The 23,678-nt window shown below is 40.5% G+C and overlaps 1 protein-coding gene across 2 annotated transcripts in view; it reads left to right on the top strand.

Moving 5' to 3' along the window:
• Slc1a1 (solute carrier family 1 member 1) overlaps positions 1-23,678 on the top strand; it is a 116,225-nt gene that overhangs the window by 81,658 nt on the left and 10,889 nt on the right. The window contains exons 3-9 of one of the 2 annotated variants that reach the window (XM_074051949.1): positions 12,652-12,744; positions 14,358-14,472; positions 15,665-15,707; positions 17,276-17,368; positions 20,066-20,250; positions 21,385-21,492; positions 23,539-23,661. In XM_074051949.1, the coding sequence (XP_073908050.1) occupies positions 12,652-12,744; positions 14,358-14,472; positions 15,665-15,707; positions 17,276-17,368; positions 20,066-20,250; positions 21,385-21,492; positions 23,539-23,661 (760 nt within the window). The remainder of the gene's footprint in view (positions 1-12,651; positions 12,745-14,357; positions 14,473-15,664; positions 15,708-17,275; positions 17,369-20,065; positions 20,251-21,384; positions 21,493-23,538; positions 23,662-23,678) is intronic. The other variant, XM_074051950.1, reaches the window with a different exon arrangement.

Below are 23,678 nucleotides of genomic sequence, written 5' to 3'. Positions count from 1 at the left end.
GGACACTAACAGACAGAATCCTTTCTATGACTTACATTCTGAAGAAAGAACATCTTCCCACCACAGTGAAGAAGATCTGTGCTTGGGCCTTTTTAACATTTCTATTTCTAAGCTGTACTTATGTCAAACCACCAGTGTAACAGCACTGAAAATTGAGGCTCTGCAAACATCCTGGTCCAGATCTCCCCAGCCAGTGGGTTTATTATGCTCAGGTCATGTTTTCTAGAGAACATTCATCTGTGCCTCGCAGGAGCAGCACAAGAGCAGAACAGCCCCTCCAGTCCCACTCCGAGATTCTCCTGTGCTTCCTCCTGGGGTGCTGTTAGCCATCCTCATGAGATCCAAGGTGGGCACCACTGGGCACACCTGCGCCCCTTGGTGTCTGCTGTGGCTGCTGCCACGCCTCTGATCCTGACAAGATACCCCTTTGTTCCTCTATCCTAAAATAGGAACAAGAGCTCAATTCTCCTTTGCGAGGGTGAAACCAGACTGCTACTTAGAACAGAACTACTTAGATCTTTTGCCAAAAGCTTGGGGTAACCAAAAGCAGATGAGACATCAGTGATTGGGTTCCGGCTGCTGCCAGAAGGGGCTCTTCCAGGACTCCCAGAGGTCCTTAACAGAGCTGTCTCTCTGTTTAGTTGCCAGCCTGTCTCCAGGAAGCTAGGGCAGTTTATGCCTCCACATAGATACTCCAAGCCTCCACGCACCTGACACCAGGTTCTAAGAATGAAAAATTTCACTACCACACAGCCTTCCTCCTGAACCAAGGGCAACCTTTTCCTGTGATGCTGTGGAATATCTACTGCAGAGAAAACCTTTGCAGTCACAAGGGGATGGTCTTTCCTTGAAAATCCCCTAAGGTCTTAGTTAGAAATAATACTCCTAGTACCTGCTGGGTTATCACATACAACCTAGCCTTTAGAACTTGGAGTCTGTCCAAGTCAAGTTAAGCCAAATCTATGCAGATTCCCACACTCATTTCAAGAGCAAGGATATACTCATTCCTAACCATTCCTGAATTTTTGCAAATGCCTACTCAAACCAGAGCACAGATAGTAACTCAAGAAGCAGCTTCAGATTTCAACTCAGTGCATCCCAAGCCAAGAAAGCTCCCCCTTCTCCCTCTACAGCCTCCAGGGCCACTGTGTGTGAATCCCGGGCCTGATTCTACTTCCTGGGCAAGTCCTGAAACCAAATACTAGACATCAGTAGAAAATGTTTGCCCTCATTTGTCAATGACTTTTCCATCCCCACAAGACCACTGGTTGGGTTTATATTTGGGGGGAACTTAACCAAAGATAATTTGACTCCACACTTAGAAGATTTAAAATACATTGCTCCAAACTTTTACATCCAGTTTTACAACAAGAGCTCAAAACTTTTGGGACTTGACCTAAGCTATAAAAGCAGACATATTCTAGTATGGTTTAATGGAGAAAAATAAAGCCTTATAAAATTTACATCTAAACAGTATTTGTTAAATACCAGGCAGATGTGGAATGCATATGTAAGTCAGTTACCTTTTTTAGCAAGGGTCAGTAAGGTTTCTCTATAAATGGCCCAATAGTGACTATTTTAGGCTCTGTGAGTCATTTGCTTTCTGTCCAGTTATCCATTTCTGGGTTGCCATGGGAAAGCAGCCACAGACACTATGAAAATGATGTGCCAATAAAACATTTATTTACCAAAATAAGAGGCCAGACAGCAGCTATAGATGATTTCAAGACTAGATTCTGATTCTTAACCAATCTAGTTAATATTGAACCCATGTGGCAAGATAAACCACAGCAACCAAGCCATGTGTGTAAATACCTTGAAGAGCTACTGAAGAATAGAGAGGATGGAACAGAATAAAGTGAAGTAAGTCAAAGAATTTGAAGACCCTTATTTTTAAATGCAAGCATTGTAGGAGATAACACACTTGGAGTGTTTGCTCTGGGAAAAGCATTCTTTTAAGGCTATGTATTCATTTGCTCAGAGGCAGCTGTTTACCTGGAAATAATTCAACATCCACCAAAGGAAAGAATCATGTGCCTCCCTGTGACAGGGTTCAGTTTTATCCCACAAATGCTTGCTAACCCCAACTGTAAGAAAACTGACTAACAGAAAATCACCTGCTACCCACTTGTTCATGAATTCCAGGTCTTCTGATAGCCAGGTACAAAAATCCCCCTGTTGGCAAAAAGATGTAAGACTACAAGGTACATGTACTACTTGGTTGTACAACTTGCTTTTAATTATAAGCTCATAAACATAGGGGGCTGAGAGCCTTCATGTCAAATTCAACTCTGGGAAAGCATACATGCTTTTCTTGAAATTTTGGTCATTTGCTACACAGTTCAGCTTTTGTGAAAATTGCCGTGATTGAAGGTGATTTATAAACTCAAAACCCAGTGCTGAAAAAGGCAAGGATGCAGCCTAAGACCATAAAGTCTGAGAATTAACTTCTTGCCTCATTTTCAACATCTGGAACCAATGGGCTCTTCCTGTGTTTTAAGTCCTTCCTTTCCTTTTCCCTGATCTTCTTTGTGAATCAAGAGAATAAGGGAGACTAAGCAGTTTTGCTCACATGAATTAAACATTTCTGTAAGATCATCAAGAAATTTTTGTTGAGTAAGAACACAGATATTTAAGCCAGAGGACTTATTGTATTAATTTGATTCCTATAATGTCTTCTCCTTGAGGAAAGGAGCACATTGTGTAAAAGCCATAGAGTTCCCACAATGAATGTGCCACTTTCACAGTAATAAAATGAAGAGTGGCAAGAGATAAATGTTCCCTGCTTCAGTCTCTCTCTGGGACAATGAGTCACAGAGAATCAACCATGGATGAGCCTCCCTTCTCCCTTCTCTATGGCACTAGACCATTTCAAAGTTCTGTTTGACTATAAGATAACAAAAAAAAAGAGGAGGGCAAGACCAACCATACAGGTATTTTAACATCCTTCCAATATACTGGATGTGTGGACCTGGGAGACCATTCTTTCATTCCGTCTTCAATGAGCCAAGCTCTGTGGTAGGCACGCAAGATGTAAAGTTAAGTTGTAGCCCAGCAAGAGAGAGTATATTACAATACTATGTGCTAAGAACTTTGTGGGAATGAGGACAGTAGAGAGGACATAGGAGAGGGATTTTAAGGAAGGCTAGAAATCAAGTGAAGGAGAGGAAGAGTGTTCTAGACAGATGGAAATGGCAGAAGGCATAGCTTCTTCGGAAAACAGTAAGACATTAACCAGAATACTAGAAACGTGGTGAAAGAAATGGGATGGAGGAGTGAGCGTGTGGCTTCATTGATTTCATGTACCTTGCCAAGGGTTTTGGACTTGAGTCTATACACACAGGGAAGCAGGTTATAGCAATGACTCCCAGCCATGCCACTGTCTGCAAATGGACACCCTGAACAAGCTTCAGGTGGGAAAGCATCCATCATAGAGGGGCAGAAGTGTCTGGTGGGTAAAAGCACAGACCTAGAAGCCACACTTGCTTGGGTTTAGATCCTGATTCTGCCATTCACTAGCTGTGAAACCTTGGACAAGTTACTTAACTTGTGCTCAATTCTTAAAAAGGAAAAATAATAGTCACAGTGCATATAGAATGCTGTATACTCTTTTTGTTTACAGTCAGAAATGTCTAGAAAGTCACTGAACTGGTACCAGAAGCTACAAGGGTCAATATTATGATCCAGCTTCACACATGTGAAAGCACCAAATGCCTTCATTTGTGAAATGAATAATATAAAATGAAATATAAAAAGACTTGCTCTGCCAACAATTTGTAAATCTCACCAGCCTACAAGCTACTTTTACCTAGAAGCCTTAGTTACCAATTTTATTGGATAAGAAGAAGCAACACACAAAACATAATAATAAGTAGATTGTGGCAGAAAACCACAATCTGGTTGAGCCATAAGCTAGCTGCTGCTTTCAAAACATTCCTGTGGACCTTGGAAGAGAACAATTGAATTCCTCAGATCTTCTGGAGTGTGTTTAATGCTTTTCATTGAACAATAAGCCTCCTAAAAAGCTTATGGGGCCTTCTGAACAATTTGCCCTACTTATAAATACCACCACACTACATGGTATTAAAAATATTAAAACAGCTCCAGTCTGCTGAAGAATCAAGAGACCAGCCACTGCTTCTTGACACATTTTGAACATCAAGTGTGGCACAGCTGACATAGGCTGCAAAGTGACCTTTAGTTGATTCTGCCCAAGTACTGGTTTATTTTGTTAACGTCACAGGATAATGATGATATAACCTATTTATAGAGAGTTATTTGTGTTAATGTCTCTAAGATATATGGTATCATAGGTGATCTAAACACATAAATGTACTTTGCATACTCCCCGCTGCCTTTTCTCTTCTCTTCTAACATCCCAGGGGTATGAATCCAGGCTACTCGGATTTCCCTGTGCCCTGGATTAACAAAAGAGATCACATCCAGCCTTGTTTGCCTTGGGGAATAAAAGAAATATTTCATCGTTTAAAGATTTTGAGTTTGTTTGTTTACTCCACATAGCAACTCTATGAAGTAGTAAAGTAGGTGGGACCTTATCTCCATCTCTACAGATAAGGAAACAGGAGGTTGGAACGAGATTAAACCACTTTTTCAAGATCACACAGATCATAGGCTAGCACCTGGGACTGATGAATTCCATTCTGGGACATTCTGCTGCCCAGGGACCATTGTCTGGAAGAGGCAACCATGCATAAATAAAAGTGTTATTTATTCAATCAACACATCTATTGAATTTCTCCTATGTGCTAGGCACTGGGTACACATTGGTGTATACGCAGATATCTATATCTCCTGCCTTTGTGGAGCTAGCAGTCTAGTAAAAAAGATAGATGTAAACAATAAGTCCATGGATTTAAAGGCAAAAAGTGAAACATGAAGCTGGGTGTGGTGGCACACACCTGTAATCCGAGCTACTCAGGAGATAGAGGCAGGAGAATCATGAATTGCAAGCCAGCCCAGGTAAAGTTAGAAAGTTAGACCCTATCTCAAAAATAAAGGGCTTGTGGAGTGGCTCAAGTGGTAGAGCTACTGCCTTGCAAGCATGAGGTCCTGAGTTAAAATTCTCCCCCAAAAAGTGTGTATGTGTGTATGTGTGTGTATCTGTGCGTGTGTATGTGTGTGTGTGTAAAATAAAAACAAAGGGGCTGGAAGGCATAGCTCAAGGCCCTGATACTAGAAAAAAAAGTGAACAGGATACACATGGAATGAAATCAGCGCCTTGGTACTCAGAGAACAGCTCCAAGGAAGGAGCTTAAAGACCAAATGAAGAGTGGGAAAAGACAATCTAGGTAGAAGGAAAAGCCTGTGTAAAGACTTTGAGGTGGGAAGGACCTTGGTCTGTTGAAGAGAGCTGGCAAAGTAAATGAGACAGGTAAGTGGCACAAGTGGGCTAGAAGAAGCAGGTGGGTGCCCTCCTGCAGGCTCCCATCTTCTGGGGTTAGAATTTGCTATTTTATCTTCAGTGTCATTGGAGGGTTATTCTGGACTATAACATGATTTGATTTATGTTTTTAAAAGATCCCTTTAATGACCATGTAATAAAGGAATGAAGGAGAGAGGGCATAAATGTTGAGTGTCTTCCATATCTTGGTAATACATTGATCAGTCATTCCAAAATAATGGAGGCTGAGAGCAAATTAAGTCTAGGCACTGTTTTAAGCATGTAACAGACAGCAAGTCTAATCCTCACAAAAGGTGTGCAAGCTGAGGTTGTTCACTTTACTCCACCATTACCCTTAAGGACATATAGGCATTTCAAACCTCCATTACAAATGTTAGGAAACAGTATGGGAGAAGAAGACTGATAATTGAGCCTGGTCAGTCCACCAAAGCCCATCCTTGTTTCTGTGTAGGTGGACTCTCTGGTGATGACAGAGAGATAAGAGTCATCCACATTGTGGATGTTTAACTCCTGTGCGACACTAAGCTTCTTGGATTTTGTGTCCATTTACAATTGTGGAACACCATCAAATGCCAGCCTAAAATAAAACTCTAAGCCATTAATTCTGACACCTTAACTGCAAGGTGCAGAGAAGTTGTCACGAAAACTTGGTCTTCCAGTGGGTGGCAGCTTCATCACAGAGCTCTCTGAGGAGTCTTTTGGCCTCGGATGTTTATTTTTAAAACATGCTATTGTTTAGCCCAGGCACTGCTTCCTTTGTGTGGTGTTATTAAAAGTTCAGATGATTTCTGCTTTGGCTAGAGGCCAATATCCCAGCACTTTGGAGCCTCCTCCAGAGGTAAAGAAATCCAATGCTTTTCCCTAAAATAAAGAACAAGCAGGTGCCTCTAATTTCCAAGGACAACCTTGGATTCTATCCCTGTTTCTAGGCTATAGCCCAGCCTCACAACTGACCCAGGTTTTAAAGGCCTTATGGTAATTGAAATTCTGTGCATCTTTTTCTGCCTAATTCAGGTGCTCCATCACGTCTCTCCTAGTCACCTCCTTCTGGTGACATCTCAGGTTCCTCTGAAAGCCACAGGGCCTCTTCTTTGCACAAGGGCTTCACAAAGTATCTAGTCATCAAACAGAATGGGGAAAGCCCAGGTTTTTAAAATTTCTGATCTGCCACAGATAAATAGCCTTTGTAAACTACAGTAAAAGTAAATTACTGGAAAAATAATACAAAAAGCCAAAGATGTACAAAATACTGTCCCTATGTTTTTATTATTTATGTTCAACAGATACAAGATACTGTCCAATTGCTGTAAACATTTTTCAGCACTTCTGGTGAGCTGTGCAGGTCCTGTTACACCTGCTTTGTGATCTCTAAGCACACAGGCCCCTCTCCTTTGTCAGCTTCCCTCACACGTTCATCAGCATCCAGGAGCAGTGAGTTGAGGGAATGTACTATACAGAGAAGTGGTCCTCTTGACTTTACCAGGCACCAGGCTTGACAGCAAGAAACCCGTGTAGCTATGGAGAGCAAACCTCAGGATAAAACAGGGTGATATTTCACCCATGTGAGACTGAGGCGAGCATGCTGTCATGCCTCACCTCCAGTACGTGATAGACAACCACCCCCTTCAGAGTGCAATACCTAGAATGTAGTGCCACGTGTGTGTTACATATTTGTTGAACTTGACCACAAGTTATCAACAGCCGTGGCATCACCCTCAAGGCAGCAGAAACTGATTTTGGGTGGAGGAAGAGGAGAAATCTTCCTCTCTTTGTGCAAAAAAGTGCATATATCCATTTAGCACATAAACAGCCAGTTTGTTTGTGGTACTAAAATTTTGTGGAAGTGGTAATTAAGGAAAAATGTCTAAAAGGCTCTGAGTAAGGGAGTATAAAATATAAACAAAACAAGTTGAAAGACACTAAGATGCTAAACTTGTTCTCACATGGAGGTGTTTTTTGGGTGACAAGTATCTTTGTTGACTGCCCTGCTAACCAAACCAAGCCATTATGTATAAGTGGTTTCTGAGGAGACTACCTGCCGGCTCCACATTTCTGATATGGAAGTGGACCTCTGAAATGGGCTATTGGTAATAGGAAGATAACCTGTAAAAAAATGTAGCTCTTTCTGTCACATGGCAAGCATGGAGCACAAACATTTACAGAGCATTTTAAAAATAAGCCTCAGGCCTTGAAGCATTATAGAAGCACAGGCCAGGAGATGTGGCTTGCTGTGTCCTCCTCTCCACTTTCCCTGTGCTGGCAAGGCGAGGAGGTTTCAGTGAATTTTATAATGGAGTCACGCTTGAGCTTGTTCACTCAACATCATTGAGCACCCACTGGGAAGGTCTAGAGATTGTGCCATCCAATATGATAGTCATTAGCCACTATTAAAATTGAGATTAAATACAATTTAAATTCAATCCTCAATTATACCAGCCACTTTTCAAGAGCTCACTAGCTATATGTAGCTTGTGGTATGAATGTAGCATAAATATAGACCATTTGCACAACACAGAAATTTCTATTGAGAAGCACTGGTCTAGAATTTTGCACACAGGGATTAAGTCAGTATGTCATAGTAGTTAAGAATATGATCTTTGGAGTCAAACCTGGAATCCCAGCTCCACCACCTACCCCTCCCCCAGCCCTATGACTTTGGTATATTATTTAGTCTTTCTGAGCTACAGCCTTCTGCTCTGTAAATGAGGATAATAGTGCTTGCCTCATAGAGTTATAATGAGAATTAAAGGGATGACTGAATAACTTGACCTCATTGCTCAATATAGTGTCTATTGCCATCATCATAGTCATGTTGTTATAATAATTATCATCGTCGTTGTTCACAGGTGGGGCATTTAGACCATCCAGAAGACATTCAATCATTAAGTTCTCTAATGTTCCTATGACAGAGGGGTATGAAGGTTAAGCAGAGTTCCATGCTTGTGTTCTTTCCCTCCCCAGTGGTCACCACCCTTATCATTATGGGGGTGATTCCGCCCCCCACCATTGATGACTAGAGACGTAGAGGGAAAACTGTAGAGTGTAGAGAAATATGATTGCTGACAAGTACATTTCTGATATTTCCAGGAAAATGAAAGGACCAAAGTAGATGAGAGAAATGGGAAGCTCTTCTCGAAAGTGACTACAAGGCAGTTTCTCCAGCTAAGAACTGGCTGACTGCTGGGGATGATTTGTTTAAGCTATTTCCACCAAAAATCTCATTATTAGGAAGTCTTTTATTGCCAGCTGAGTCCTAAAGTATAAGCAGAGGCACCAGTCCATGGCCAAATCATTAGGACAAATTAAGACATATTAACATAGGCTGGAAACAATTACCCACATAGATTTAATTTGTTTCACTGCTGGAAGGAAGTCCTGAGAGGACACCAAACACATACCCCAGAACAGTTCCATGGGTTCATCATTTGTCAGCACTTTAGGGAGCAGAGGCTGCTTAAATTGGACATCTACCAAAGAAAGACAATATATCTGAGAAGGCATCCCATATGAGTTCAGGTGTATTAGTTACTTTTCTCATTGCTGTGACCAAATGCCTGACAGAAACAACTTAGGGGAGGAAGGATTTATTTTGCTCGTGGTTTCAGAGGGTCCAGTCTATGGATACTTGGCTTCATGCACTTGAGCAGAACATCATGATAGCAGGAGAAGGTATGGGGGAAGCTCCTTCACCTCATGATGGACAGGAAGCAGTAAGAGACAGGAAGGGACCAGGGTCAAGTAACTCCAAGTACCCTCCTCCCAAGAGATCTACTTCCTCCAACTAGGACCTACCTCCTAAGGTTTCCAGAAGCTGTTGGAGAGATGGTTTAGGTGATAGAGTACCTGTCTATTAAGAGCAAGACCCCAAGTTCAAATCCCAATCCCAACAAAGTTTCCAGAACCCCCCAAAATATCAGCATCTTTGGACCAAGTCCCCAACACACAAGCCTGTGGGGGACATTTCTATTCAAACTGTAACATCTGGGTTACAGTTATGTGAAATTCTGGTAAAGTGGTGATTTTCTAGGGATGTTTTTTGTGGAGGGGGCTGTTTTGTTTTGGTTTGGTTCAGTTTTTGTAATGCTAGGAGTCAAGCCCAGGGCCCCCCACATTCAAACCAGTGAGCTACACTCCACCCCTCTGGTTTCTTTATAACCTATCATTATTTTTATGAATAGTTATTATAATTGTTTCTCAAAATAATGAACTGAGCTCTGAAATAAGACAGGTGTATTTAATAATCATAAAATATGCTTGGCAAGGTTATATATTTGCAAGGTTTGCTCATTTTAAAAAAGACCTAAACTAAAAATAAGACCATTCATTTCTGAATTATGCCTTCAATCCCTCCTGAGAATTGTTGTTGTTTTTATTGTTGTTCTTTGCATAACTTACTTTTAATTACCTTGCTTTCTGGAGAAGAAGTTCTCAGCACATCAAACTCTTTTTCCCAAAGAAAGAGAACAGACTGTGTCATCAAGGTCATTCTAGGATATGAAATAAGCCCATCATTTGATAATTGTACAGCCTCATGCAAAAGGTTGGTGAGTGGACCCTTATCAGCATTCTAGGGTGACTGCTAAAGAGACTAGGGCACCTTCTCTTCAAATATTAACTTCCTAAAGAGCAATCAACATCCCAAGGAATGGTATGTTCAGAGAGTATGACATGTTCTGTCATCATCATGACCAGCTTCCTTGCCGGTTTTTCCTGTTCACCAAATATGTACCTTTACATGTGAAGACCATAATCCCCAATTTCTTTAAAAAAATGAATAGACTTTTTATAGTGTTAGGAGTGACTATAAAAGCTACCTGCTCACCCCAATAGCCATAAAGGCTTACTATATTTCCCTTTGGGTTGCCTTGTGACAACCTCTTCCTTTTCCTGCTATCCTATACTTTAGGCTTTGCAAATAGCTATGGGACAACTCATGCGTGTTGAAAATGTAAAATCATTTTCTTTGACGATCATTTGATTCAAAATATGTGCCTTATTTTTGAAATCAGGCAGGTAGAGCCTAAAATCTCCAAATGGCAGCTTGCTGAAAAATGCTTTGGTTGCTTCTCAGTTGTCCCATCTGCCTCATGGAAGTCCACTTAGGAAGCATGATTTGACTCCATTTGTACAAGTATCCTTGGTAGAGGGCAAGTAGAGATGTATGCCCTCCACCTCTAATATAGCTGCCCTTGACATTTCAGATGAATCTCTCAAGTCTGGGCAACACTCAGTTATTGTATTTGGTAGCCAAGGACTGAAACTATATCTACCAATGTGACTGCAAGTCTCTTAAATTACCTGTGGCCTTGGAAATATTATTTGTATATGTCTTTCCAACAGAAATTTTAAGGTATTTTCACACTAGAAGCCATATACAATGAGTTTCTTCAGCTAGAAGCAATGTGAAAATCATGAAAAGAGCAAGGAAATATGCTAGCCAGGATGGATAATGAAATTACTGTGATTTATTATTGAACTAATAATAATTCAATAAAAGGCCCTGAGACAGTCTAAAGATTCAGGAATAAGAGGTTGATTAAGTACATTATGATACAGTCATATGCCAGAATATTGTATAGCCATTAAAGTTTTTCCTCAGTATGAGTTTGCAACAATGAGGGAAAATTCTTATAATACAGTATTAAGAACAGAGCAGGTTAAAAAATATAGAATTATCTCATCTATGTTTAAAAAATTAAGAAAAAATATTGGAAGAAAATTCACCAGCATATTAACTGTGGTCATGAGATGAAGTGACTTTTGTTTTCATCTTTATATTTCTGTCTTTTTTGTGGGGATAATGGTAATGAGTATACACTTTTATCATCAGAGGCCATGTTATTTTTTTCAGTTGACTCTAAACTTCCTGACAGAAAAACCATCAAGGAAAACAATCACGACTTGCATTATTCTCATTACGTGATAAGAGAACTATCTTAGTTTTTCAAATTTTTCCTACTGAATTCCAAAAGAGGCTTACCATAAAGGATAGTGCATGACATCATGTTCAAATCTTGATATAATTCTTAGAATACTTGCTCACAAGGAAAGCAGAGACCAAGGCCATGGAAATGAACCTGCCTAGGGAATTTGTGCCTCAATGGCTTCTACCTCTAAATTCTGGTATTGGAATTTTCTTTTTTCTTTTCTTTTCTCTTCTCTTCTCTTCTCTTCTTTTCTTTCATTCTTCTCTCTCTCTCCCTCCCTCCCTCAATTTAAAGCAACAGAAATTTATTGTCACATAGTTAAGGCTACAAATACAAAGTCAAGGTGTCTGTATGATCATGCTCTTTCTGAAGGCTCTAGGGAAGAATTTGTTCCATATCTTTTTCTCTTAGCTTCTAGTGTTGCTGGAAATTTTTAGTGTATGTCAGCTTGCAGACATATTGCTTCAGTCTTTACCTCCAGTGTCACACGCCCTCCCTGTGACTCTCTGTGTATCTTCTCATCTTATAAGGACACGAGTCATATTGGATTAAGGGCCCACCCTACTCCATATGACCTCATGTTAGCATCTTAACTACATCTACAACTATCCTGTTTCCAAAGAAGGTCATGTTCTAAGGTTCCAACATGAACATGAATTTGGGGCGACCACTAGCTAACCAATATAATCTGGCTTCTGGCCTCCCAAAATTTGTATCTATTTCACATGCACAATACTTCCACAAAAATCCCCAAAAGTTTTAAGCCATTTCAATATTCACTCCAAGTTCAAAATCTCATTGAAGTATCAATTCAAAAAGTTCCAAATTTCATTATCTAAATAAGTTATGAGTGAGACTTGGAATATGGTATTTCCTGGGCAAAATTCTTCTCCATCTGTGAATCTTTCTCAGGTGAAACTCCTGAATATTTCAAGTTTTCAATGAAATGACTTACATTCTTTCTTTTCTTGTTCGGCCGAATATGATGGACACTAAAGTCATTGAGTTCTGTTGCTCTAAACATTTCTATTACTTTCTTGGTGGCCACATTACTGGGCAAAGAAAGAGGTGGTGGAGTAGCAGAACTTTTCTCAGAGCATCCACAGCTGCGATGCCCTGCATTTGGAACATTCAAGTGCTTCTTTTGCCTGTTGCATCTTATCTAAACAAACTGTGTGAGATGGACCTTATAATGCAATGAACACTTTCAGTTATTTCACACCTTGAGGATTGAATCACCAGTCGTGGAAATGTGCCTTTTAAAAACGAATGTGATTTTTCTAATCCCGCCTTTCCTTTCAGGTGTTGCTGCACTGGATTCCAATGTATCTGGAAAAATTGGTCTGCGTGCTGTTGTGTATTATTTCTGCACTACCCTCATTGCCGTAATCCTAGGTAACACTTATTTCTGAATTCTTATTCTTCAAAATTATGACTTTTCATTAAACAAGTAGTTGAACATTTAAAAATGCACACTTTTAAAGCAGAACATATTATTTTTGCGTTGAAGTCTCCATAGCACTTTTTATGTTAAGGAGCCACAATATTTTAGCCACAGTACTGCTTTTTAAGGTCTCTAATAAGAAATGGAAAGAGGGTAACAGTGCTGTGCCCTGTCAGGATCATTGGGTAAAAGGAAGTGAAGCAAAGAGCTTATATACTCTTAAAGCAGATAATTACTCTATTATAATAGAAGGTAAATATAAAATTCTGGAAAGGTAGAATTTCAGCACATTTCACATTTCACCAAAAGCTAACAGCTACTAGTCTTGCTAAAGTCTTAATCTCACTTGTAAGCAGGAAAAAGTTCTAATAAGGAAATAGCTGACCTTGTATCTTTAGTATGGTTTTGTGAAGAAACTTGGTCCATCCTTTGTGGCCTCACATGGCATTTTAGAAGGATGCCCAGAGTAGAAAGAAAGGAAGCAAATGTGCTCGGATGTTTCAACCACCTTGGCCCATGCAGATCTGTTTTAATGAATAAGAGATGGTGGGATGTGGTATGGTTTTAGTGGAATTAGGTCAAGGGGCCACAAGGGTCTGAACCCTGCTCTAAACCAAAGCCACATGTCCTCATGAGGTTCCTGAGGGAGTCATACACAAAGAAAAGATAAAAGAAAGAAGGTAAGATACTGCTTTATTATTATCTGAACTTGTGTCCCTTCTGCAATCCTGAGAAGAAAGAGTAGATCATAAAGAGAAGAGTTCTGCTCTCTTATTGCCCAGTGACTCCTCCTATAGAACTGACCCATTCTGCACCCCAAAGTCCTAATCCTAGGATTAGCATTTCCTTCTCTTGGGGGAGAAATGAGAAAGGGCATGGGAACTTTTTCCTTCTTCACTCTCCTCAAACAACCTCTCGTTTCTAAGTCTCTTCACAACCTCTCCCCGCTGCCTGGACACCTCAAGGGAAAGGACCCCTTTACTTCCAGAGGCTATAGTCACACTTCCAGATGCTCTAGTATGTACATGGTTCTTCCTGACAGTGAGTTGAACTTTCTCTCCCTGTATTTCCTTGCTATGTGTCTTTATTCCACCCCCTGAAGGACACATTCTCACATGAGAGTTTTGAGATATTTGAAGGCCTGTGATATGGAAGGAAAACAAGATAAGGCTTGTTCTGGATGACCCTCAGGAAGATGACCAGAATGTGTGAGTAGATGTTTCAGGAAAATATCAAGGGCTGGCAGAGTGGCTCAAGTAGTAGAGAGCCTACCTGGCAAGTGTGAGACCTTGAGTTCAAACCCCAGTACCACAAAAACCAAGTGAAACAAAGGAAAATATCAAATGAGCTCCCTGGGCTGGGAAATGAAGCACCTTCATCCCAACACCTGCCTGAGCTGATCTCATAAGGCTAAAGAAAAGAAGAAAGAGTATTCTTATCACAGGTGTTTTGCTTATCCAAGTATTGCTTTGCGCTTTGCCTACTAGTTCCAAGAAGGATGCACTAGGGTGTCAGGTGCCCTGGAAGGTGCTTAATCCTCTGTGGATACTGTCCTTGACCGCAGGTATTGTGCTGGTGGTGAGCATCAAGCCTGGTGTCACTCAGAAGATGACTGAAATCAACAGGGTGGGCAACACCCCTGAAGTCAGCACAGTCGATGCCATGTTAGACCTGATAAGGTGAGAGTCATGACAATAGGTGACTTCCTGGGTGTGCCATCAGTGTAGTTGCTCAAGACCCCATCCCTGATTTAATGCTCGGGTGTTTCTGTCTTGAAATTTTTAATAATTCGTAAATTACTATGAGTCTTAATTTTGCCCTGGGCCCTACAAATTACATAGCCTGGAATTTCTGCTTGCCAGATCGTAGATCCAAGAGGAATGGAAAGAACAGATTCCTCTGTAAGGATTTAGGATGGATAGAAATGCTGAGTTATGTAAAGGTGCTGGACTGGATGGATAGTCAATTCCGAACATACTTGAACAAATTCATTTTTAATTGTATAGCAGAAACCCTCTAAACAGTCAACCATAGAAAGAAGTCAATTAAAACAGAGACCCACAAAAATATTATAGACTATGCATTACATATTTTGTTTCCACTTGAAACTTATATGCACTTCACCAATTTTTGATGTAGGCCATGGTCTTTCTTTAAGTGTATCAGTTCATTGTAATTTCATATCATTTTTGCTGTATATACTGACCTTATAAGTGTGTCATCCATAATTTCTAGATTCAATTTCTATAAAGTAGAGCAAAAAAACACTTGGAAATTGCAAAAAAAAAAAGTCAAGTGATAAATCCTCCCACTTTTTATTTCAGTTGTCTCCCCATACCCAATTTATCTGCATGAATTTTAGTCACTTGCCTTTATTGAGTTTCTAAGCATTCAACTTATATTTTAATAAAAAAATGCCATCTTTTTCACACTCTCATTTCATTGGTTTACATAATACTTAATTCAATAATTATAGTGATATTTGCAAATGGCATTAGTATTTTTGGAATAAATGCAATAGATTATTAGCATATTGCCTCATTTATGAGACTAGACATGTGCAGAAAATTAAAAGAATTTTCTCTTGACTGTGAGTGTCCACCTGCCAGTGTAGCATTTCCCCTAGGACAGCAAGTATGTCACTCAGTGAATCAGTTAAGTGATGGTTGACTAAAAGAGCTTTCTACAGTCACTTAAGGCTCAGCAGAAAAGAAAGAAATCTCAATAAAAGGAAGTATTATGCAAAGGAGAAGCCAGAAGATAAATCACAGTTCCCATTCTATATTATATTCATTTCTACCAATGCATTGACCATAACAACAAAAAAAACCTTTTCTCTCTAACATAATAATGCTTTCCATGTCTCCACAGGAACATGTTCCCTGAGAACCTTGTCCAAGCCTGTTTTCAGCAGGTAATAGTAATTTTGCCTGCAACTTGTTCCCCTCTTCTTTCTGCTGCGACCTAAGAAATGGAATTAGCCCATCAAAAAGGGAAACAGGAAGTGCACCTGTGTGTGGTGATGTTTCAGGTGGCTCCTCTGTTTTGTATTCCCATCTTTCTAGCCCACAGTGAAATACATGTCACAATTTACACTGCTCCCTTTTCCTTTATATTTTTCCCCAAAAAAAGACTGAAATAGAGCAAGTCAGCAATCTGAAATAATGTTTTAATGTGGACATTTAAAACATGGATGGAAAACCATGTTATATTTGTAAAAAAAAAAAAAATTGAACTCTCTGCAGATGCAATGCAGTGAATAAGGGGCTGTCTATCTCCTCCTTCCTGCCCCTCTCCTGGTGACCATCTGTATCTATCCTACATGGTCTGGCCAGCACCCCTGAGATTGGGTCTTTTTCTTACTGATCACATGCCCAATACAGGCAGTCTGCAGAACAATGTAACAAAGCCATGATTTTTTTTCTCTTGGAAAGTTTAATACTGTCTTCACTCCACTGACAAGTCTTTTTCTTCTATTTATCTATGCCCTTAAGACAGCTGAGCCTATCACAAACTACTACATTCATTTATGTAAAATGCATGAACAGAGACCTCTGTGTATACCAACAAAAATGGCAATTATATTGCTCCCTGCCAACTTCCATGAGGCACAGAAGCACCTCTATTTAAGGGTGCCTTTGCAGATCAGCCACAGTGGTTGTTTGTAAGGTTCTCAGTGTTGGCAGAGCCCTGTAGTGGGAACATTTATGCCTGTGGTAATAATATACTAGCTCTTTCTTAAATCTCCGTGTTGAAACTCTTCAGAACCAAACAAGGCTAAAGGAAGAAGACTGAACAGAAGCAATCTCACTTACTGAATAGCCCTAACTGTTGATTGGGCACAACCATCTAGTTAAACCTTTCTGGATATTTATCAAAGTAATAGTGGCCTGCTGGGCATGGTGGCTCATACCTGCAATCCCAGCTATTTGGGAGGCAGAAGCAGGAGGTCAGAACAGGCAAAGTGAGCTATTTAAAAAAAAAAAAGGGGGAGGCTGCGGGGTGCAGCTCAAGTGGTAGAGTGCTTGCCTAGCATGCTTGAGTTCCTGGGCTCAATTCCCAATACTGCAAAAAAGTAGTCCTGGTGGCTACTTTTTGCCAAAATGATAAGATTAAAAATTTTTTTAAAAAAATAAAAATGATTGACAGGAATCCCTGCAGGTCTGTGTGCGAAAGCACCTACAGATAAAACGCACTTTCTTTCACATTATTTCCTTACTTGGAAAGTGACAGAATAATCTGACATTGTTGAATCATGGTTTGGGGAGTTGGAGATTTGAGCTTTTCAATCCCATTTTTAGTTCTAAAACTTCACAAGAAGGACCATCAAAAACCAGAAGCAAGAGAGGCAGCACAGATAGAGACCTTCTGTGGCATTTGTTTGGCCAAAATAGAATTCCTGAGGTGTGACTTCAGAAGTTTAAAGCTCTTTTGTTTGTTTGTTTGTTTGTTTGCTTGTCTTTGTTTTTCTCCAACGTGCAGTACAAAACAAAGCGTGAAGAAGTGAATTCTTCCAGTGATCCCGAGAGAAATGTGACAGAGTCTGTCACCATCACCATGACAACAGTTTCTGAGGTACAGTTCTGTCACATGCTCACTTTCCCAGTAGTCAGGTGCCAGTCATGAGTGAGCAGGATAGGGAAGGACAGTCAATCTTTGTTATTCACAGGATCCTCATTATGAATTCCCTTCTCGCCAAAGTTTATCTGTAACCCCAAATCAATAGTCATGCACTTTCACACTCATTCGCAAACAATGACACAAAATTTGAGTCACTTACTGCACGTGTGTGCCCAGGTGAGGTTAAACAAGGTTACCCCCTGCCTTCTTGTCTTGACTTTCATACTATAAACGAGCATCCATTTTCTGGTGTGTTTAGTGCCAATTTTTTTTTGGGGGGTGTGCCTTTTTTTTTTCTTTTTGGTGATTTCACTATTTAAAATGAAGTGAAGCACAGCCGTCAAATGTTCTGTAGAGTTCCTAAGCACAAGAAGGTGTGATGTGCCTTACAGAGAAAATACAGGTATTAAAGGAGCTTCATTCAGACATAAGTTATAGTATATTGGCTGTGAATTCAATATTAATGATCAACTCTGTGTGTTAAACAAGATATATTTAAGCAGAAACACATAAAACAATGTCAGGTATTAATTGATATAAATTATGTGACCAGAGTTCTCAGGAACATAATCCCATATTTGGTCTAGGAGCAATGCTTCAGTGTTTGGTAACTGAGCCTTCATAGGGTCTTTCTAGCACATAGCTACCCAGGAATACTGAGAACCAACTCACACATGGAGAAAAGAAGGAGCCTGTTGCCACTCCTTACAGTCGGCCATCTCGGGGACTATTTTAGATTTGCAAGGCTATGTACACACAGAATACATGTCTGAATTTTTCTGCCCAGATTGATTCCATGTTCAGAACATCGAGACTATATTCAGGCCATACATATGTGCTGTGTGGTATGCAGCATCTGTAAGTGGAACTGCAGCCACACATCACAACCAAGCAATGTTTCTGCAACAAGCACATGAGTATTCTGCCAAATGAGAAAAACAGATAATTAGTAGCCTCATCTAATAAGGGAGGAGTTTTGCTTCCAAAAGAGTTTGCCATAAACTTACAAATAAAACCAGTGGGCTTTGAGAGCTTTGGGAATTTCAGAATTGGAGATTAAAATTCATAGGACTGACATGGTACCTTTGTAAGCCTGTAGTCAGGCTTCTGAATGTTTTTTGCCTTCACTCAAAGAGGAAAGATTTACCTTGGGTTTGATCCTAAGCACTACCAATAAATAAATTAAATAAATAAATATAACAAAGAAAAGGATATTCAGTGGACTTAAGAATTCAAATTAAAGTTGGAGTTGGTGGTGCACACCTATGATCCCAGCACTCACAGGAGGAGCTGTGAGTTAGTTTGAGGCCACCTTGAGCTGCATAGTGAGATCTTATCTCCAAAAAAAAGAAAGAATTCAAATTAAATAGGCCACAGTTGGGGTCCCTGCTTCCAAGTGCAGAAAGCCTTAACTTCTCCAGCTATGATCAGAGGCCCTCCTTGGACTGGCTTTTACTGAGTTTCTCCCACTTTCTTCCCAGTGGGTCCCTCTCTTCTATCTAGATCTGCCTCTTCCATTATACCTTATTCCTGCCTTTTGATGTGGTTCCACAAATATTTTTCTGAACAGCCTCCTTATGCCTGGCCCTTCTGTGCATTGTGAGTATAACAGTGAAAAGACAGATTTGACATCTGTCCTCATGTGAGGAACCATGAGTATTACAATAGGGAAGAATGGGGTGCTTTAGGGGCATTCAGCAGGTATTAAGTCAATTCGAGGGTCATAAAGGATGAGTAAGAATTATCCAAACAGGTTACGAAGACCCAGTGCACCATGGCCTTTGCCCTTGCTTACCATCTTTCTATAACATGCATTGTCTTCTGACTGCCTACTCCTCAAGCCCAGCTCTCCCTAATCTGGAAGCCTTCATGCATGTTCTAGTCTCTAGGTAACACTTGTAATGCACAGCTTAGTTGTGATATTAATTTTACACCATCTTGGTATTGGTTCATGCTTTTCACAGTTCATCTCTTCAACTGAATTTTAAGACCTTATGTTGCAGTCAGTGCAGTTCGAACACTCCAGCTGCTCCATAAATATTTGTTTCATCATAAATAGTAAATGCCTGTACACCAGTGGCTTGCCAACATAATTCTTTATAAACTTGGTTTGCACCACTCAGATTATTTTATCTCTTAGTAAGTCTTATGCTATTTTTACCCAAGAAGAAATAGCTCATAGTAGCAGGTATTTGGATAATTTTTGTATCTGAAATCCTGTTGGTCATATAAGACCACAGGCAGTGCAGAATGTTTGTGAGCTTCATTATCAGGGTAAAACGGATGGTAAAATGTCCTAAAACTGTTCACACTGTGTAAATATCTTGTACTTCCTGCATTATTAATTCCTGTCTTTTTTTTTTCAAAAAGCAGTCTCCAAATGTAACTAAAATAGCCCTGAAAAGTGCTCTGATTTTAAAATTCATAATAAAAATATAAAACATTCCAGAATTAGAAATTTTCAAAAGAAATATTCAAATATGGACTTGTTAAGAAAAGGGGGGGGAGAAAATGTAAACTTCAATGGGGGTGAAAATTTGCTACATGTGTAGAGGATTTTATTATTATTATCATTATTATATTTCCTAAGTATTGTTGACTCTGATTTACTGTACTGTGATTAAAATCATGCTTCTTGGTTTTGGTCCACAGAACAAAACAAAGGAATACACAATTGTAGGCATGTATTCAGACGGTATAAATGTTCTGGGCTTGATTATCTTTTGCCTCGTCTTCGGACTTGTCATTGGAAAAATGGGAGAAAGGGGACAGATTCTGGTGGATTTCTTCAATGCTTTGAGTGATGCAACCATGAAAATCGTTCAGATCATTATGTGGTGAGCAGACAGTGTTTCATGCCATTTTGCTTCCCTTGACAACTCTGTCCCTTCAGAATTAGAAAGAAGAGGCTATGTTCCTCAACTGGTCCCCTCCTAGAGAAGACAGACACAGTAGTATTAAATAATCCCACATACTACTCAGTAGTGAGTTCATTAATAAAAGTCTAGCTGTCAGCCATTGTCTTTTCCCTTAAAGCACTGGAACATCATCTTGCACCCAACCAGTATTCATGTCAGAAGTGACTCTTCTAGAAGTGATTTGAAGGAGTTCCTTGCACATCAGAAAACAAAGTACCTTTTAGCTTAGGCCCCATGCTGAAGTGAGATTCAAAACATTTGCAGCCACTGCAGCGTGGACAGCTGAATGAGGCTGCCACCTGAGCCTCCCAGAGATACCACCTGAAGTGCCCTATCTCTGAGATACCAGAGTCCACCCTTCCTGGGAGATCTCTGCCTCCTTATCTCATATGGAATTGGTTTAACATTATATAATCCAAAGGGTAGACATTAATGATGATGCAAAAGGTTCAGCAATAATGTCCAGGAAAATCTCTTAATCCTTCCAAAACCTCAGCTTTATTATCTGTCAAAAAAAAAGATAATAAAACCTATCCCCAGGGTTAGAAGTACATTAAGTGAAATGATGCATGTAAAATACTTTCCCCCAACACAAGACATAATGAGAGCTCCACAAACAGAGCTATCATGTCCATTTCCACCACTGCTGCTGTTGCCTTTATTGCTGACACCTAAGAAAGAAGATGACCATGGCCCAGAATCCATATTTTGCAGTCAGGGTCATGCTCCGGTAAGATAAACAGATACGACAATCAGTAGGATGTATGTGCACTGTACTTGCATGTGTCTGACATGGGGCATATACCAATCTGACCACACATTCTTGCTAAACTTAATTTTGGATGGGTGGAATTTAAGGCACTTCCAGATACTAAAAATTCAACCAACAGAGCACCCAGGACTCCAAGCTGAGCTCTTGGCTTCATGCTGTACCCTTTTCTTCTCCCAAGCTGAGGGTACATGCACTGACTTGTTCCTCTCCCATACCCCAAGCCTGAGCAACCGCCCCTCCCCCCCATGACAGAATCATGTCTTTACTGTGCTCCTTTCTAGTTACATGCCAGTTGGTATTTTGTTCCTGATTGCTGGGAAGATCATAGAAGTTGAAGACTGGGAAATATTCCGCAAGCTGGGCCTTTATATGGCTACCGTCCTGAGTGGGTATGTCTGACTCAAGAGAAGAAACAGAAACCTCATTGGATCCAATAGGGTGGCTGCAGAGAGGCTGGGGTGCAGCTCGTTAAAGGCAGCTTCTCTCCCATGTGCAGGGAAAAATAGGGTTCAGAGATAAGAGAGCAGGGGAATCAGGGCTGCCCTTTTAACAGCTGTGCTGTAGGTGGATCACGCTGTACTAATTGTCAGCTCTTGGCAGAAAAGCCTGGACCAGGCTTCACCACTGCCTTTATTGGTTGTATTTAAATAATTTTTTAAAAGAAGAGAGAAACCCACTCGTGTCCTTTTTTGGCATTCTCCTGCCCTTCACTGTCTCAAGAGTATAAACTAACCAAGCAGGTAAGAACAGCCTTCCACCTTCTCCAAGGATGAAATAAATTCAAAAGGGCCTAAATGAAACTAGACTCAAGTGAGTAGAAGCAGTGGGCTGGCCAGTTCAAACTCTGTTGCTGGGCTGCTAGCTACTGCCATGCCCTGTATAATGAAGTGTCAGCTCTCTGACACCTAGGAAGGAGATCATCAGGAGAACAGGTATTGTGTGGGGCTTTTTAGAAACCATAAAACAGAAGGGAAGGAAGGCAGTGAGGTGGGTCACTGGCATATTTCTTAAAGTCCAGTTTTTGGTTCATTAAGAAGAGATGCAATTGGATAGGTTATGTAGAGTGCCCTGAGACACCCAGCCAAGGACGGGATGTGTCATATATGCCAAGAAATGTAGACTAAGGGAGTGTATAAATAGCACTGATTTGACTTCCAGAGATCAAACACCCAACTTGAGCAATCAACTCACCCATTGTAACCTGATTGCATCAGGGAGTTTCCACACAGGATTGGGTCTCAATCTGGATTTGCCAAAAAGCACAGCCAAGCCGGCGAACACAGAAGCAGCCTGGGTTCCTATAGGGTGAGGGCCAGAGTCAAACTTTGGGGCCATGAAGGCCAGGGAGGCAGAGGCCAGCTCTGCTCTGGCTGTTGAAACAGGTAGAGTTAAGGGTTGTGAATGGGCGGTGATGTGGCTGAGGCTTATCATACTGAGCTATTTCATAACGGAGTCTACTGCTTTCTTTTCTCCTGCCCTATTTAGGTTTCTAACAGAAAACTAAAAGTCATAGCTAAAACTCATTACTTACCAGAGAAAGCCCTCTCTTCAGAACCCTATTTACAACGACCATTTCTTAGTATTTCAACTTTGGGTAACTGATCTATAAACTGTTAAGTTGCTACATGCCAGGTTGGCAGAGTGGCTCAGGCAGTAAGAGTGCCTGCCTAGTAAGTGTGAGGCCCTGAGTTCAAACCCTGGTTCCACAAAAAAAGGAAAAGAAAAATAAAAGTTGCCATCTGCCATCTGCCGAATGGGTCTCATTTCAAAAGTTCCCTATTTAGAGCAAACTTTATATTTCCATGTAAAACAAGGAACAATTTGGGAAGACAGGAATAATAAAGAAAAGGCTGGCACTAAAGTATTAACTGTAGAAGAACAAAGACTTTTTCCTTGCTGCAACTCTGACTTCCCTCTCAGATAGTTGGCACTGAGAATGGAGAGGAAGAAGGCTATATGGTATGGTCCAGAGAATGGAGAGGAAGAAGCCTGTGATAAGGGTTATAATGAGGTATCATGGTGGGGACAAAAAGGGCACCAAAGAGGGAAGGGTCAGCTCTACCTGGGAAAGTTGAGGGAAGGCTTCCTGGAGGAGGAGAGTGGTTGAGCTGAGTCTTAGAGGAGGATTAAGAATTCAGCAGCAGGAGTCAGTAAAGAGCATTGTTGCACACATGGTGGGGAATGACACCCACAGGAGAATGGCAGAATGATGTAACCTGGGCTGTGGCTACTCAATTGCCATAACTTGGACAAGATTCTTCATTGCTGAGTGAGTGTCTCACATCCTTATCTGTGGAGTGGGAATATATATGCCCTGTAAAACTTCCCATTTTGTTACTAGGTCATTATGAAAGTTGAAAAATGTTATGATTAAAAAAGATTACTTTTGAGTAGGTGGTATTATTTTTGAAACTGTTTCTTGCTGTTGTTCACAGGCTTGCAATCCACTCCATTGTAATTCTCCCACTGATATATTTCATAGTGGTACGGAAGAACCCTTTCCGATTTGCCATGGGCATGGCCCAGGCTCTCCTGACAGCTCTCATGATCTCTTCCAGGTAACTAGACGGAACCC

This window comes from Castor canadensis, chromosome 13 (assembly GCF_047511655.1).
Source record: "Castor canadensis chromosome 13, mCasCan1.hap1v2, whole genome shotgun sequence".
In the NCBI taxonomy this organism is placed as follows: Eukaryota; Metazoa; Chordata; class Mammalia; order Rodentia; family Castoridae; genus Castor; species Castor canadensis.
Note: the sequence above shows the minus strand (reverse complement) of the source record. Positions and strands in the feature narration are given on the sequence as shown.